General features: G+C 40.9%; 1 protein-coding gene across 3 annotated transcripts in view; it reads left to right on the top strand.

Annotated features, from left to right (window-relative positions):
- The window catches only part of zfhx4 (zinc finger homeobox 4), a 90,617-nt gene that overhangs the window by 16,808 nt on the left and 55,116 nt on the right, over positions 1-18,693 (top strand). For all 3 annotated transcript variants that reach the window (XM_026292002.2, XM_026292003.2, XM_026292001.2), the window contains exons 2-4: positions 11,978-14,504; positions 14,937-15,149; positions 15,640-15,934. In XM_026292002.2, coding sequence (XP_026147787.1) covers positions 12,024-14,504; positions 14,937-15,149; positions 15,640-15,934 — 2,989 coding nt within the window. In that variant the 5' untranslated portion in view covers positions 11,978-12,023. The remainder of the gene's footprint in view (positions 1-11,977; positions 14,505-14,936; positions 15,150-15,639; positions 15,935-18,693) is intronic.

The following is an 18,693-nucleotide window of genomic DNA, read 5'->3' on the forward strand; positions in this document are numbered from 1 at the left end:
GTACTTTAACAGAGGATTAAAAAGACAAGCTTTGAGCTAAGAGGGAAAAAAGTTGATCAGTGACTAAGTTTCCCCACTTTGGAGAAACGATGCACCACAATAGCACAGGATGTCTCATGACAAATGATACATTCTCTTCCTCATGACAAAGACAAAGGCAGGGATTGAAAAGACAAAGAGCCAAGTCAGTGGACATATGGGCATTTATAGCCTTCAAGGAAAAATTAAGACATATGGACAAAGAAATACAACACAGACATATAAATAATTCATAAAAAGGTCCACTGCAGATAACGATGGATATTAATAAATAATCACATTAAATCATGGTTTATATCGTTGGTTTATATATATTATTTGTACATGTACTTCTGTGTACAAATATATATCACATGTATGTGACAAGATTGGCATGTAATAATCCTGAAGACGACAGCATGTGGATATCAAAGCCACTAACAGAGCTCATCAGGTATTAAGTGGCTAATTAATAATGAATGACTTGTGGGTTTAAACAAACAGTGTAACAGCGATGAGATGAATTTACCAAAGAATTTCATTCAAGTTCAGATCTTCTCGATACTTAAATACTCACCCACGCAACCACACTAAATGTGAATATTTCTACGAGCCACTTAGTAACTACAGAAATGTATGTAGTAATAAAAAGAAAGCTAAATGCTTTTCCTTTTCCACTATAGGTCTCGGTCTGATATAACACAGTCAAGCAAGTCTGTGTCCCACCAATGTCCACAGAAGAGACGCCAGCCAACACAATCCCTCAAAAACCCTTGTCTTTTATGGCCTGGCAACAACCATGGAACAATCTTTAATTTTATTCTTTTAAAAACACAAAAAGGCTTTTTGTGACAGTGAAAAATAAGAGCAGAGCCTGCGCAGGAATGCTCTTGTATAGGAAATTGTAGGTATTAACAGGGTACGTTTTGTCAGCAATTTCACTGATGTATCAGCTCTCTGCCCCTAGACTAAATAAAGAGGGGACTTGTTTCATCCCAGCTGAGATGAGCAGATATAGGAAGGTTCGGGAGGAATTCTTCAAAAAGCAAATTACTACTGAAGATTGGACCCCTTCCGTAGGACAATACTCGAACAGTGATTTACCTTTCTTTCTAGCTTGTCAAAGATAACACATTCTTACACTGTTTTAGAATATTAAAAAAGTAAAGAGCTATTTTAGACTACAGTATGGAGTGTTTGCTTTATTCACAATTTATTGTTAAGATACATATTTTAACTGTCTGAACGTAGCTTTGCAGTAAGCATATAGTTTCTGTGGGTACGTGTGTATTTGAGAGAAGACAAAAAAGAGCATTTTTATGAACTCTGGTCTTCAGTTGCCTTGTCATTGATCTCTAAAGACCCCTGGTTGTCACATTAAGGGCAATGCAACACACACAGACACACACACATGCACACACACACATGCAGACACATGCATGCATAGAAAAACAAAATGTACATGTAGTAGCACAACACTAGATTAGATTTTAATAAAGTATTGTGTCATTTATATCTAATGCCAGTGAACAGTAAAGTATTGGGCCAATTTCATCTTGGTTCTCTCTCTGTGGACTGGACCTGAATTTGTGTGACATGGTGTTTATTTGATAAAGGAATACTGAAGTGCTAATCGAAAACTACGCTAATTACACCTGACAGTTGTTTGTTTGCAGTGAAATCCAATTAAAATGTACACTTTTCAACTACATTGCTCATTTCTTCTCTCCCCCCATTTTCTTTATTCCCTCCCACGACAACCAGAAAAAGAGCCGATGATGGCATAAATAACAACTGTGTTCTCCTTGTGGCTTTTGTGAGAAGAGGGCAAACTCACAACAGCTGTCAGAAAAAGGGGGTTTGTTTAAAAAGCAAACAGCTTTGGTCTAAAGTTCATTTGGAGACCTCTCTAATTAAATAGAGCACCAAAGGCTTAAGTTAATTAGTAATTCCCAGGATCCAGAAATTAGACCTGTCATGAGTACTCAAGCTTTTTGAAAGCAAAAAAGGTATGTGTGCATTTGTGCTTTTATAAACATTCCTGTTCCCATCTCTGTACACATGTGCCTAAATTTGTGCTATTTCTTATGCAAGTTCCACACATTTTCCTGTTGAAAAGCTAGAGACATTAATGGTCTTTTTATAGCATGTCATAGAAGTGCTCAGGAGAAGTTTAAGTGAGGAGCACATAGCTTATGGCGTCAGTCAGGATACCTGCCCTATGATTATATTTATGAATATAATAACAGGCTTAGAGTCCCACCAGGTACCTTCTTTAGAAAACACCGAGGTCTGAACTGTAAGCTTTAATGTTATGTGTGGAGAAGAACTGGAACGTTTTATTGGCATGTCCGAGAAATATCTGTGCAATTAGCAGTGTGTCTGTATTCTTACTGTTGACTTTAAAAACAAAAATTATTTCTCCTCTTGGCTCTTCTGTTTTATGTGACAGTTTAATTGAACAGATAAGCTGACTTTAACACTGCTGAGACAAGATACCTCTACCTGTTCAGACCATGACAGAGTTATAACTAGCATTTGAGACAGTGAGGAAACACACTGCTAAAATAGATCTATAATTTAATATGTAATATATTATGCTGCCAAGTTAGTTTTTGGTCACTTGATACTGATATCTTTCATCATTTGGGACATTTTTCTTTCCCTAAAAAGAAATAGAATTTCGAAAGTTGCTACAGAGTTGTTAAGTTTATTTGTAATGCTTAATAATTGGCTCCAAAATATCAGCAGGACATACAGCTCTTTCAACAATGATTTCAGTGCTGGCAAATGCCATGTTTTTCATTTCACACTGCTGAAGCTGTGATGAAGCAAGCACTTTAGGAATATATCATGCTATTTTTGAGTCGCACAAATGACTTATACTAGCATGACAAGTTGTTTCATGTTTTGTGGTTCTAATAGTAGAAAATAAGCAGAGAATCTGAGGCTCATCATAGCTGATACAGAATATCCAGTCATTTATATTTGCCAGGTGGATGTGAAATGCCTCCGTCAGAGACTGCGCTCTCTGTCTGTGAATGTGTGCTATCGTTGACTGACGTGGACAGTGTTTACTTAACCTCTTCTGTGCTGCACTACCATGGCCATGTCAATTTAAGTATGTGTGTGTGTGTGTGTGTGTGTGTGTGTGTGGGTGGGTGTGCATATGTATGTGAGAGAGAGTCTAGCAATGGTAGCTTTCGTTTTTTCATGTTCCCAGCAATATTTTTTATAAACAAACCTGAGAGGCAGGCAGAGATTGAGAAGGGTCTGAATCAACACAAATGAGTGATATTTGTTATTTTTTCCTTGGCTGGTATAAAAATGTTTGCATCTACACATCCCAGAGAAAACATGGATTTTGGAGATTTTTTCAGGCTTTGTATTTAGCAGGATTATTAATTTCGCTTGGCAAATAATCCCACCCTGCCTCCCCCTTCAACTTGCTATTTTATTGCTTTGCAAGGAAGTGTGTGTGTGTGTGTGTTTGAATGTGTGGTATCATGCGTTTGCTTCATCCAAAAAAGATAAGGCTGTGATTCATGTAACAGTTAAGCTCTTTCATATTGTGCATGTTGTACCTTACACGAGCATGATGAGCAAGCTAGATTAATATTTATTTAGCACAGGCAAATCAAGGATTAAGCAGTCATCATTTTAACACTAATCCATGTCTGTGGTGAGATGCAGAAACAAAGAGACATAGATTACTGTCCACATAACGCCACAAGACCACAATTAGTTTGGCTTTCATCAACTGCACAGAAAGAGATGGACAATGCATGTGTTTGCACATGCACTATTATTTCTATTGGCTATTGTATCTATTGTTGTCGCTGTAGCTGTCTGTAACTTTTAACTTGTCGTTCTCACCCTTCTTCTTCCTTCAAAAGAATCCCTCATTGAAATTAGCAGTGGTTTGTCTGATTCACTCATCTGACGTAAATGTGTCTCATGATCTTTCCACTGTCCGAACACACATGCACACACACACACGCACACACTGAGATGCTCACTCACACACAGACACACATACATGAGCAATGAATACTTCTTTCTTAGCTCCAACCACGTGGGAGAGGGACAGTTTGCTTATACTGTGTGGGTGTGTGTGTGTGTTATGAGTTCCTTGGAGTCTGTAAATAAAATTACATTCTTTGCTAATTGAGTTAAACTGCTTTGCTGGAGATGTGGCAAAAAAAGATGAAAGCTCCCTGTGTGTGTTTTGTGTTTGTATGTTGCGAGTCTGTGTGTGTTTGAATGTGTAGGGTGGTAATATGGTTAACTCTTAGCACTTCCAGGTAGAAATCAACAGGAATAATATATGTATATCACTTTTGCTAGTTCTTTCCTCAAGCTTCAGCGTATTCAAAGAATCAAACTTAGCCTTGCAAAATAGATAATGAAGAGCGAGAGTTGGGAGTGTGCATAAGGGCATTCGGCTGTGCGGGTGTTGTCAGTAGGGGGGCATCCCTTACATAGGGAGCAACAGCAAGGACCAGCAAAGGGACCAAAAAGAGCATTGCACAGCTGTTGCAGTGTAGTGGGGGGGGGGGGGGGGGGAATTCTGGAAGAAGGGGTGGTCCCAACTAGATGTGAATGCGATTGAGAGAAAATAAAAAGATGAGAGATTAATAAAAAGAATGACCAGACAAGTCGTGCTGAGACAGAGAAAGGGATAAGCATAGAGAGGTAGAATGCCATCCTTAGTTCCCCTTTACCCTCTTTCCTCTCTTTCACCCAGCCACTGAATGTTAATGGCTTTTCTGCCTCACCCCCCTACACACACACCCACACCAACACCCCCACCTCAATCCCTCCCCATGGACACTGGCGTATTGTTTGTGGCAGTGCTTCTGTTCTTTCAAACTTAATTACCTTCTTGCCTTTTGTGGCGTCAGGGGCTGGAAGTTTTGCTCCGAAGCAGCAGAGGTCATCACACATTCTTTGGCGGTGCACTCCCGTAATCTGGGGGGTGGAGGTGGAGGGGTGGTTAGGGTGTATTGGGGTATAGAGTGAGAGAGGAAGAGTCTAGATAGTGGAGCTTCTACAGAAAAGCTCTTCTAAGATGCTGCACGTGTACGCACGCATGTACATTCATAATAGTCAAGGCTGCCCTTTGTTTGTGCGGTTCATTTCCAATCAACCCTAATTAACTACAGAGTGTTTCCAGATTGCCAGCAAAAATCCCCACTTTTTTCATTCCACTTTGTCTGTGCTGTTTTGAGTTTGAGGAAGGGGAGGAAAAAATTGGAGGCAATAGCTATGTAGATTGGTTTTGCCTTTGATGCTGGAAAAATATTTGGTAAGAGCAGTAAGTGGTGACTGTGACCCCAAAGTTTATTTTAATGTTTTAAGTTGAGTTTAGCTTGAAATATTGTCTTTCTTCTAAAGCATAGGACCTGTGTGTATATTTAGTCTGGACAGAGTAAGCTCAAAATCCATTCGTAAAAATCCAGTCAAAGTTAAATCAGGGTTGCACATTAAAAGTACAATAAAACTATTTATTGGAAATAAATGTAACTGCTCTATAGTCTGTACAATGTCTATTCTTTGTGGTGGTTTGCTGTAAGCAGTGACTATAGGATATCAGAGATCTTTTACCTCAGTCTGGTTGAGGTTAGCATATAGAGGCTGTTGTAATCTGGGTGTAATATTACCTAAGCATCCAATGAGACTAATTTACTTGTCATCAACCGGAGAGATAGCACCTGCATACCTACTCCAGGAAAAGAAAAAAACGGCCACTTCCGTCCTCTACATTTCTCCTCATTACCCTAGTTCCTTCCCTTTCTCTAAACCATCTCTACCTTCTTTTGGCTCTTTCTTTAAGATCATTGCTCATGAAGGCAAAATTTTGATTTGCTGAAAGGTGTTTTTCAATGTAGATAATGTGTTCATCAAGATTTCTATGCTAAATGAAGTAATGTTTGCTCTAAATCTCTGGACTGCACCCTGCCATAATAATAAGGTGTCTTTAGGTAATGAAGGCCTTTGCTCACAAGGGTGGCACAGGGAAGAGGACAGGTAGACAGAGGAGGGTGTGGGGGGCACTGGGGAGATCTTCTGCATCTGGCGTCTAATATTACACCTCGAGGCAACAAACAAGGGCTTCATGAAAACCCTTTGTGAGGTTAAGAAGTAAAGAAGACAAAAAATAGTTGGTCACGCAAACCCCCTCCCCCTCTCATCCTTTTGCAATTTTCTCCCTCTGTCCTTTTTTAAGACTTTAAACAGAGAGCATTAGGCCCTCTTTTGTGATTGTGTGCATATGTGTATATGTGTTTGTACACGCATGCATCAGCACTCTTTGATGGCAGCCAAAGTTCCTCTCACATTGTAAGTAAGGAGATAATTCCCTTCCTCCTTCATCTTCTTCGTTTTTCATCCCTCTGTCTTTGCATCAAATAAACAGGTTTAATTAGACCAGAGTAGGTCTATTCATGGAATTGACTGGGAGATGGATGTAGCGGCCTTCACAGCAGCCTTCGCCTTTGTCTTTGGGTAACACATGGTGACATTTTGATAGAAGATTTGGTGTTAGACTGAGGGGCCACATGCCGAGAGAGGGATGACCTTAAAGGAAACCTCAAGGAGTGGACATATAGTCATAGTCTCAGGCTGTCGCCTCACTTTGTAGTTTGACTTTGATGGCGTTCATGGGTCACCTTAGAGATTAAATCTAACCTCAGACATCCCCAAACAATTTACCAGGTAGAGGAAAAATAACAATTTTAAATTTCAGGTGACCATGTAACACAGCAAAGATCTACCTAATCCCAGTGTTTACAGATGGTATAAATATTCACAGTAGTATTAACAGCACTGTCTGCCCTTGCATTAAAATGTCAGACAGTTAGTGATGAAGAATTTGGACCTAGCAGATCCCTGTGTAAACAAAGACAGCAGTGTGGCGACACTGCAATTACAGGTTTGGCATTTAACAGGCTCCAACTCTGGCTAATGTGTGATAGTCCTGACAAGACGACAAATGCACGAGAGTCTGACATCAACGGGAGCTCAGTACCTTAGGTCTGCACTGTGGACACATTTCTGTAACACATGAATTATCAACATATTTATTACAACTGAACAAGCTGAAAAACTGGCATGGGATTTCACTTTTGTAGGACATTCAACTTATATCTAAACTGAAAGTGCTGAAAGACCTTGTTAGAAAAAAAAATCAGAGAAATAAAAAAAAAAAAATGGAAAAAAAGACAGAAGAAATCCCCTGCTTTACACTTCCTCTCTGTCTCTCAGGGAGCTACTGAAAAGCAGATGGAAGGATAGGAAGGGGGTGGTGGGTAGGGAGGGGGGACAATAGGCCACAGAGTCGCTTAGCCCCTTTCTCCCATCAGAACTTGCAGTGTCCAAAGAAGGCATTCCTGGGCTATTATTTGCCTCTCACTGGATCTGATCTGCCACTTTAATTACCTTAGTGTATGTGTGTGTGTGTGTGGGTGGGTGTTTGAGGCTGTGTGTCCATGCATGCGAAAGCAAGTGGACATGCTTAATTAAAAAACAGAGGTAGGAGCAGCTCAGGCCATCTCTTTTGTTCTTCTGTTAAAAAAAGGGAACTGTTTCTGCAGTGTGGAAATCCTGGGTTTCCTTATTAGTTTCGTTCTCTCTCTTTATGTATCTGTCTATCTATCACTCTCTCAAATGAAGGTTGTCTGGTTGGTTAGCAGAGTGAAGCAAGCCAGTGGGTGGGTGTGGTGGTGGTGGTGGGGATTTCTTTGCTAGCTGTAACATGAGCTCTCTGTCTTAAAAGAAGCAGCAGTGGGCACTACTTCAGTGAAAGGTGCGAAGCCTGGGGAATGAAGTAAAACAAAAAGAACACTGATAACTTCCTTCTAGATAACCCCCACCTATTTATTCTTGAGATAAAATGTCATGAAAACAGCTTTTACTGAGCTGATAACATGTTATACATATCAGCTGGGAACACAATTTTAGTATCTTAAATGTTACTTTGAGCTCAGAGAGAGGCTTATATCAGGTTCTCATAAGACAGGACGGACTAATTTACAAGCTCAGACTGACATTTTACTGAAGATTTGGCATCTGGTCTTCTAGACATGTCTACTTTGGAATCCCTACATACAGGTCAATTATTAAGAGAAAGTCATAGATACAAATTACTATTACTAGTACTACATGAGCAATTTGGGCTTAAGGTCAATTTGGCTGTTCTTTGAGTTTGCATTTATCTGGCTTTTCAATTCTCTTTTCACTATATATATGTTTTATATACACAAGGCTAGAAAAAAAACAGTGTTAAACATAATTATTCATAACCTATGACCTCATCAGTGATCTGGGTTCAATTAGAGCCAGATATAACATAATAACATACAGCTATATTATTTCTGGCAGCCAGCACACACGTAAACAGCTGCTAACCTGCTAGCACCAGAGGTAATATTGGCTTATCCGTAAGACATAATTCCATACACAAAGGGTTAGGAGATGCATAATTCATAAAGTGCAGTGTTTTATGGCCAAGCTACAATTTAAAGGAGTTTCTCCCCACTTAAAAAAACCGTGAAATGACACCACTGGCAAGTAGTAAATCCTGTCATATATGTGACATTAGCTCTCAAACCCAATTTTTGTGAACAGATTTACCCTCAATCCCATTTAAAACAAGCCTTGGTAACTGAAGAAATGTATGTTCAACTAGAGAAGTAAACCCAGTATGCTGTTTTGTTCTAGGTGAGCATACTGGATTATTTATGACTAAAAGCTGAATGAGCTGTAATCTGAGGAAAAAGACTATATTTTATATATTTTCTACCAATTTCTACATCCCTTGTTTTCATCCTCTCTAATACGGATGGCAGGCTACAGCTACATTTAAAACCTAAAAGATACATTTGTGGAGAAACAGGCTCAGATTGTATGTTATTACCACTCATTTTGTAGCACAGGATCCAGAACTAATTGGCACTAATTTCTTTGCAATTGCAAGAGTCAGTTAACATGTAAACAGGTGTGTTTGTGTTGTTCGTATTCAGTTATGTGTTTAGAAATCCTAGTTGTATTTTATGGATCTGTGCCTTGGACTAAAAATCGCTTGGGTGAAAAAATTCAGTTTGTTCCCATCTTTGGTGTTATAGTTCTGTAGAATTTATTGTAGACAGACAGTACAAATAGGTACGGGTGTGCAGTTAGTACTACAGAGATTACAATTAAATAGGTTACTAGACATTTATGGACCTCATGTTATGATTCAGTGGTAGAGTTAATAGAATAGTAGAAGCAGATTTAGTAAAATGTATAAAATAATGAAACATTTGCCAGAACAATGCTTTAACTCTTGACTTCCTGACTGTACAACATATTACACCAGTAAGCACAAAAGTAATTTTCTGTTCCTTGTGTTTGTTCTTTAATCTCAGAAATAGAGACTGAAACTGAGACACAGAGAGATAAAACATTATTTCTCTATTTTAATCTATCACTCGTCCTCATGGAATCATCTGAGATATGTCAGATTAGACCTGATTATAGCGCGTGCACACACATGCACTTACAAACATACTCACACATGTTTAATTTCATTCCTCACGCTTTTACTGTCCCTCCCACTGGCTTTGTTTAGCCCTGGATTGTTGTGGATTAATCCTCTAATTGTGAGGGAGAGGGAGTGTAGAAAACGACAGGGAGAATTAAGCAGCAGGTGGATTGGGTTAAAGGTTAACATGGCTCTTTAAAGCTTCCTTTTAATGCCAGCTCATTTACACGCAAGCATCTGAACGAAACTTGTACTGTATTAAGTAAAAAGGCACTGGCATGCACAACTAGTTTTCATTTGTTGCATTTAGCTGAGTAAGGAAGCAAGTTTTTTTTTTTTTAAAGTGGCAACAAAGCTTCTAAGCTTTCGGTCTTTTTCCTTTTCTCTCTGTAAGTCTTTGTCCTAGTTTTTGCCTTTATTCTTTAGCTGGTGAGAAATCACACCTATGATTACAAAATCAAATGACTGTGGGGTGCTGTGTGTGTTTGTGGGCTTAGGGAGCTTTTTCCTGCATTATGTGCATAGTGTTTGTGTGTGTCTTTGCATTTTTGCCTTGCTGTAAAAAACCAAGAGACTGAAGTAGTAAGGGGTTGAGAGATGGGCAGCCGCCCAGGATTGATAACATCTCACTGGTATTCCAAACATCATTTCTCTTGGAACCTTGTTCTCTCTCACTTTCTTTCCCTTTGTGTCTTTCTCTGCTTAAAAAGACACATATCAAATATTCTTGAATTTGGCCAAAGGAATACAGTCAGTGTTATACCCGTGTTCACCTACAGTTAGACACTTAGCTACATGACAGTATACAGTATCCAACTTTCTTTGTCTACACAGAATCAAAGTGATACCTTCAAGGCTTACATAGGTCAAGAAGACAAAGACTGATTTAGTCAGCCACTGGTATGGCCACTTTTCAAAAAAGTTGTCATCATGCTAGCTGCTTAACAATGTTTTTATTTGTCGGTGCTAAGCAGTACAGAGGGAGATAATTGTCATTGTTTGTTACATCTACAACTTAGGAAGTGTTTCTATTGGTTATAGCTTAGTTAGGCATGTTCAATTCTATTCAGACAGGATTAATAAGAGGAGGTATCTATTAAAATATTTAAGACATTGCCAAGTTACCAGAGGTGATTTGTTAAGGATTTACTGCACTGACTGACCCTGATAATCAACTGGACAATAATTCTTTTTTGGTTAAACATAGAAAACACATAAATAAAGTGTCCTGTGGCAGGATTAGTAATATCTTGATCTATAATTACATTACACATTCATTATGAACACTTTAATGTATTTATTGCCCACTGTTGTATTTAGTGTTAAATGAAAAGTCTGACTTCTCAGAGGAATGGTAGGTTACCTAGCCAACACTGTTGCCTAAGTTAAGTCAGGTTTATATTACTTTACTTAATATCTCCTTAATCCTACTAAATATCTTAGACCTGTTGGAGGACACATTACATTACTGTAGTTTTAGTTTTCTTTGGTAAAAGCAATAACTTATCTTCTAGTAATAGCAGTAGATGAGAAGTTAACACTAATCTTAATAACTTCTGAACTATTAATGATAAAGTCAGTCTAAATACATAAAATCAGAAGTCACACTAATTTGACTAATTTAAACACCTGTAACCAATTTAACAATTTTTGTACACATTCTTTCTGAAAAATCTGAGCTAGGGTCAAATGGGCATGATACTTTTGTCCTCCGGACTGGGTTAAAATGACTCGTCAGAGGTTGTGGTGTTAAAAATTACCAACCTCTTCTCTAGATACTTCTTCTCTAATTAATCTTATTTGGATGATGTTTAAAACACAATTACTTTTGGGGTTGAATGTGTGATTAAATTTAGAATTTATTAAAATAAAGTAATTTGTAGCTTTGGTTGCATGGACAATATTTCTGCTATCTGATGTTAATAATTCTGATGAGAGATTCTTGCTTAACAGTTCATATGGATCTGTGTTTATGTTCTCCAGAATAAACCTTTCTGACATATGTAAAGTGGCTTTGCCTGCTGTGAAGCATTCAGTGTGCTGAAAATATAACAGATGAAGCTTTTTTTTTTTGGTCAGTGGTTCTGTGGATTCTGGCTTTGTTCATCTTTTCAAACAACTCATTGTTTCATCCTTTCAACTATCAAGGCGTTCAAAAATCCCATTTCTGTCCTTCCTGGAAATTCATCACATTGCCTAATGTTTCCCCCATGTGAGGCAGACATGCTCAAAAAAAAATGTATTTATTCTAACATGGGAGGCACAATTAGATCAAGTGTTTGAATTTTAATCCTGTTCTGTTATTCTGATTACTAGTGGAATGTTAGTGTCTATGTAAATACAGCTAGTGTTTTCAAAATAACCTATAGTATTTGCTTAACATCATTTAGTAAAACTCTGTTGTCTTTTATTTATTCATGTCTTTCCTTCAATTAGGTCCCTGATCAACTGGATGAGATGAGATCCCTATGTAGTAGTCATCATGGCAACTTGTGACTCTCCCCCTATGGTGTCTTCACGGCAGCAGGAACATGGTGGCCAGAGGCTGGACGCTGCTGCTGAGGACAACTCTATCATTGCCATGGAGACCAGTGTCGCCAATAGCAACGCTAACAATAACAACCATTCCTCACCTGCCACCATTGGAGAGCTGGAGAATGGCCTTGGAGAGCCTGCTGTGAATCCACAGAGGTCTACTACTACCCCCACCACTATCAGTGCAACCACCGACCCTGTAATGGAACAGAGTTGGAGAGAAAGCTTTACTACTGGTAACAAAGTAAGTGTTACTGGGACTTTACCCGGAGTAGGAGGAGGAGCAGCTTTGAGTTCGGACTGTTCTGCCCCTGCCACATCTCCCGTGGCATTGACAAAGGAGATCCCCTGCAACGAATGTTCTAATTCTTTCTCCAGTTTACAAAAATACATGGAGCACCACTGCCCCAATGCACGCCTGCCTGTCACTGGAGGTCATGAAGACAGTGAGGAAGTTGAAGGGATGATAAGAGAGGAGAGTGAAGATGAGCATGAGGTGAGTGCTGCAGAAGTGGGAGAAATGAATAGCGAGGCTGAGATGGAAGAGGATAGCGATGTGGAGAACCTGTGTGGTGAGATCATCTACCAGCCTGATGGCTCTGCCTTCATCCTGGAGGACTCCAAAGAGCAGCGTGGCAACCAGGGGGGGCTCTCTGGGGCTCTCCAATTCAGGACCCTACTGTCCCCCCAGACTTTCCCCAGTGTTCAGGCCAGCAGTGGCCAGAGTGGCCTGAGTCCAAGGGGGGAACGGTTGGAGCAGCCCGCTGCACCCATGTCCTTCTACCCCCAGATCATCAACACCTTTCACATTGCCTCATCCCTGGGGAACAAATCGCTAGTGGCTGACCATCCCTCCTTCCCAAATACCTCAGCTGGAGGGCTGGCGGGTGCTGGTCCTGTGTTGCACAGTTTCCGTGTTTATGACCTCCGTCACAAGAATGACAAAGAGTATCTGACGGCGGACGGTGCAGCCAAAAACTCCTGTGTGTCCAAAGATGTCCCCAACAATGTGGACTTGTCCAAGTTTGAGGGCTGTGTGGCCGATGGGCGGCGGAAGCCTGTGCTGATGTGCTTTCTGTGCAAGTTGTCTTTTGGCTACAGCCGCTCCTTTGTGACACATGCTGTCCATGACCACCGTATGACTCTGAATGAGCAGGAGCAGAAGCTGCTGAGCAACAAGCATGTCTCTGCACTCATCCAGGGCATCGGGAAGGACAAAGAACCTCTTATAAGCTTTCTGGAACCAAAAAAAACCCAAAATTCTGTGCTACCCCACTTTCCCACACCTGCCAATTTTTTAGGGCCAGACACAGGGCTCCATGGTTTATGGAATGCTCTCCATAACAGTGGGGAGAATGCTGATTCCATTCAGGCAGGTTTTGCCTTCCTGAAAGGCAGTGCTAGCAGCTCCACTAATGACCAAATCCCTAGAACCCAAACCATGCCAAAGGCTGAGATCAGCCCAAACTTTGGGGTTGGCGCCCACAGAGCCCTCAGTGGGAGTTCTCTACCAGCTGCCAATGGTGGCAAACTGGAAGGTCGGAATTCTGATAATGGCCGCAAAGGCCATGCTAGGGACACATGCACTTTGCAACCAAATCGGCCAGTCCTTAGCCAGTACCCATCCATCAAATTGGAGCCCGGTGCAGTGAGGGGAGAAAGTCCAGAGCAAGATGAGGATGCTTACTTCAATGAAGGTGGTGTAGATATGGAAGCCGATGAAGATGAGGAGCAGGCCATGAACATGACAATGACAGGCCATCAGACTGATAGTACCAGTAGCAAAGATTTTCCTCTTTTAAACCAAAGTATTTGTCCCCTTTCCAACAGTGTGCTCAAGTTTAACAGTGACATCAAAGGTTCTCTATCCACCTCTTCCTCCCTGCCTGTGTGTGAGAAGCTGGGGATAGAGAAGAGCTGCTTGTCCACCACCTTGACAGCCATCAGAGAGCGGGAGAGCAGCAATGACTCAACAAGCGAAGCCCTGACAGGAAGGGATGGGTCATCACCATCCTCACACCCCCTGGACATGATGATGTTACGCAGAGACGATGAAAGTCCTGGACCTTTGCCTCAACAGTCAGGAAATCCTAGTACACCTGGAACTCCAGGCACACCTGGTACGCCTGGTCCAGGTGAAGGATCCCCAGGTAGTGGGGTGGAGTGTCCTAAGTGTGACACAGTCTTGGGATCATCACGGTCTCTTGGAGGGCATATGACAATGATGCATTCACGCAACTCCTGCAAGACGCTGAAGTGTCCCAAGTGTAACTGGCACTACAAATACCAGCAGACACTGGATGCCCACATGAAGGAAAAACATCCAGAGTCTGGTGGATCATGTATGTACTGCCGCACAGGACAACCTCACCCTCGTTTAGCCAGAGGAGAAAGTTATACTTGTGGATACAAGCCTTTCCGCTGTGAGGTTTGTCGATCTAATTTCTCTGTGTAATTATGTCCCTTTTTTGTGATATCTCCAAATTACGGTAATGCTCTTATGTTTTCGTAGGGATTCAGAAACCAACTTTTACTTTTGATTTAAAAAATAGGCACATTAAATGAAAATGGATATAGTAATTTTGAAAATATTGAAAATACAGTTTGCATTGCAAGTCAGTATGAGCCACAGACATCTGATCAATAATGATCCACATCACGATCTTCAGAATATTGAAAGTAATTATCAGAAACTAGCAAAGTGGCATAGAAATATCTATTACTTTTATAATGTTCTTAAAAATTAAACAAAAAAGAATTTTAATACTAAATGCAAGATCATATATCAGCTAGTTAAAAAAAATTAATGTAAATAGTATTTATCATGGATCACTTATTGTCATTAATACTTCCCTTTTAGGTATGCAACTACTCAACCACCACCAAAGGCAACCTTAGCATCCACATGCAGTCGGACAAACATCTGAACAACGTACAAACACTCCAGAATGGTGGTACTGAGGCACAATACAACCACAACCATGCCAACCCTGTGCCGAGTGCCAGCCTTGGTGGAGCCTGCAGTGCACCCTCACCATCCAAACCCAAACAGAAGCCCACTTGGCGTTGCGAGGTAATTAAACAGAGCAACATTGTAGGCCAGTGGCAGCACCAAACCCGTTAATGTGTTGCACTGTCTACACAATGAGTCAGTTATTTCACTCTGCATCAGGCTGTCTGTTATTTTTTATGGCCACAATATCTGACCTGTGGTTATTGTAAAACTAAATTTCTCATACATTCTAGCATTATCACCGAGTATGGTAGAGACCATAAGAAAGTCATCATCATGAATGCATTAATAAAATACACCACCTGCTTTTTTTGGATGAGTTTTTCTCTTTTTTTTTTTTGTGTAGATGCTGCTGTCTTTTTCAATTCCTATGTTTGACTTTATATGAATGCAAACTTCATATTATCCATATGCTTTAATAAAAATAAATTGTATTCAAATATATTTTACCAAGTGCTGTATAATGCTTTGATGATGATGATGTTGATGAGCAAACTAGCAGAGGTAAATTCCCTAAAACATTTAATTTGTCCCACCTTGCTTCCAACAGGTGTGTGACTATGAGACCAATGTGGCAAGGAACTTGCGAATCCATATGACCAGCGAGAAACACATGCACAACATGATGCTGCTGCAGCAGAACATGAAGCAGATTCAACACAGCCTCCATCTGGGCCTGGCCCCAGCTGAGGCAGAGCTTTACCAATACTACCTGGCTCAAAATATGGGTCTGGCAAGTGTAAAAATGGAGAACCCAGCCGGGAACAGCGGCCCGGACACCCAGATCATGATAAACCCATTCCAGCTAGATCCTGCAACGGCTGCTGCTCTTGGATCTGGTCTAAGTAAGTGCTACTAGAATTGAAATGACACACAGGGGTACACATGTCTAATCTGTTTTTTCGTGCTAGTCAAGTAAAATGCCAAAAAAGGCATGTGTGCTAAGGGTGTGACAAGGCACAAGGATTAGATATTTTGGTTTTCTTCTGCTCATCTTTCACACACAGACACGTACAGGCATACACAACACACACACGAATGCGCTCACACAAATGCGCTCGCACAAAATGTACACATATATATATATATATATATATATATATATATATTACAGATATCGGCTGGGTGGTGTAGTGGTTAGATCACTGCCCTGTGAAACGGGTGACAATGGTTGGATTGGGGTTCTAAAAACAAGACCCTGTAGTGCTCAATCTTGTGGTCCTTTGACATTAGAGTGATTCAGAAGAAGAGAAGCATATTGTTTTGGACGTCAACTGGATAACCTGTAGCAGACTGAAACAAACCAGGATAATCTAGTGGAATTAATCTACTGGAAAGGATCATTCATGGACTAGAGATGCAAACCTTGATCAAATACGATGACATGAAGAAGTCCTAAGAAAATCGGATTACCTGAGACATATACGAACTATGGATGCGTAGAAGTGTAAAAACAGAAAATCTATATCCACATTCAGTGCGAAACAACTGCTTTAACCTATTTAAGAGAAAGTGCTCTCACCAGCTGACATTTCTCACAAAAGAACACTCAGACGAATATCTGGATGAGCAACTGGCTGTAGTGACGCGAGGAAGAAAATTATGGATAATTGGCTAAAGTTAATCCTCAATGCTCAATGATGAAGTACAATCACAGTATACTGTTGGATGCCAGTAGAGCCTTCACAACAATCCCCTCTACCTCCATAAGTCAGGTTATGTAAACTGGTATATGCTACAGCCACTGTAGTCCTGGAGAGACTAGACCACCACATCAAGAAGAGCTGTACATAACCCCTCCAAAAAATGACACTGGACTCTACCTCTTGACGTGAAGTTGTGCTCTGCTGGTGGAGCTACAGAGGGGTTTGAAGATTACAAGTAAGAACTGACTCCTGGAAAATTACTAGGTTTTACCTTTGAGTCCTTGGTGACCACTAAGCACGGGATCATAGCACTGGCAATGTGGTTAAAGAAATATACCAGAGAGGCAGGGCAGAAAAGATAAGTACCTTGTTGTCCAAAGAACCACTCAAGGTGCTCTCCCAGATACAATGTAATAGCACGGTAAAGGCGGAGCCCACAGAAGCAGAAACTGAATGGTACTGAAGGAAAATATATAGGAGAAAGAGAAGGCACATAACATCAGTGCAGAGTGACTACAGGACTGCACATGGCACATCTCCCAGACTAGGAATCATTCACCGTTTCAAACATTCAACAACGGGTGAAGAATATGAAGAACTGGACATCACCAGGCCCAGACATGATCCACACGAACTGGCAAAAGAAACTACCAGCAGTGCGTGAATACCTAATGCCAGCAGTGGTCAGGGTACAGGACCCCATGGAACAGTACATGAGCAGAATTGGAAACACCAGAGGTTCAAAGCACCAGTTGCTGATAGAGCAGTCATCAGTGACTGAAGGTCCACACAGACCAATCTGAACCCAGGCTGGATTGACTACCAGAAAGTCGTTGAAAGTTATTTTGTTACACAGACATTTATCTCTGAATACCTTGCACTGTACCAAACCACCAGGGCATAGAGGGCCTTCCTCAAGAATTTAATGGAACTGCTGAAAAAGGGTCAAACGTCAAACAAGTGGTCATCAAGTGCAACATTTACCGAGGTGATTCACTATCTCATCTGCTGCTCTTCATAGGCTTGAATACCCTTGGCCAGATGATGACTCAGAGCGGGTATGAATGCAAGTTCAGCAGTAGAGCTACCAACAGGCACCAATGCAACATGGTTGACATCGAAATGTCTATCAACAATGAACGAGACATTGACTGGCTAATCCACCTGACATGGATCCACACAGTGGAATATTATTTAATCTGGAGAAGTGTGGCTGGATGATTTCAAAAGGGAAGCTGGATAAAACGGATGGGTTATAGCTACCAGTGGGGCACATAGCAGACATATTTACATGGTATCCTGCAGGTACATGGGATATCAAACACTGCCACCACAATGAATAGGTAAGGAGGACAATAACATCCAAGTACCAAAGGGTAAGACAAGTCATGAAGTGCCAGCTCAATGGGAAGAACAAGATGCTAGTGATCAGCACACTGGCCTACCAGTCATAATCACTGGTATAATGAGTTGACCAAAGGAGAGCATGGAGGCTGCTGATGTCAAGACTTGGAAACTCCTCACAACACACAGAGATTTTCACCCCAAATTCAACACACAGAGTCCACACCAGCTGGTGGGTGGGGCCTGGTGAGTCTCAAGGCCACTGTCTTGGATGAAGCTCAGAGCATGTATATCAGTACATCAGGTGTACATTAGTAAGATGGAACCCAGACAGGTTGCTGAGTGACTGTCTGAGGTGCAGCAAACTTTCTCTTAAGGGAAAGATGATGAAGGAGAGGAAGTGTTGTGGCATAACAAGAGCTTGTATTGGACTGACCTTCAACAGTTAGTGAAGTTGGCTGACAATGGGAAATTCTATTTGAGTCTGGAAAAGGCCAGACCAGAAAACAGCACTGAGACACTGAAAATACCAGTGAACAGGCACCAGATCAACAGAAGCAGACATCTACTACACTAGGCAGGACCCCAGTCACAGAATCTGCAGAGAGGCTCCA

This window comes from Mastacembelus armatus, chromosome 20 (assembly GCF_900324485.2).
Source record: "Mastacembelus armatus chromosome 20, fMasArm1.2, whole genome shotgun sequence".
In the NCBI taxonomy this organism is placed as follows: domain Eukaryota; kingdom Metazoa; phylum Chordata; class Actinopteri; order Synbranchiformes; family Mastacembelidae; genus Mastacembelus; species Mastacembelus armatus.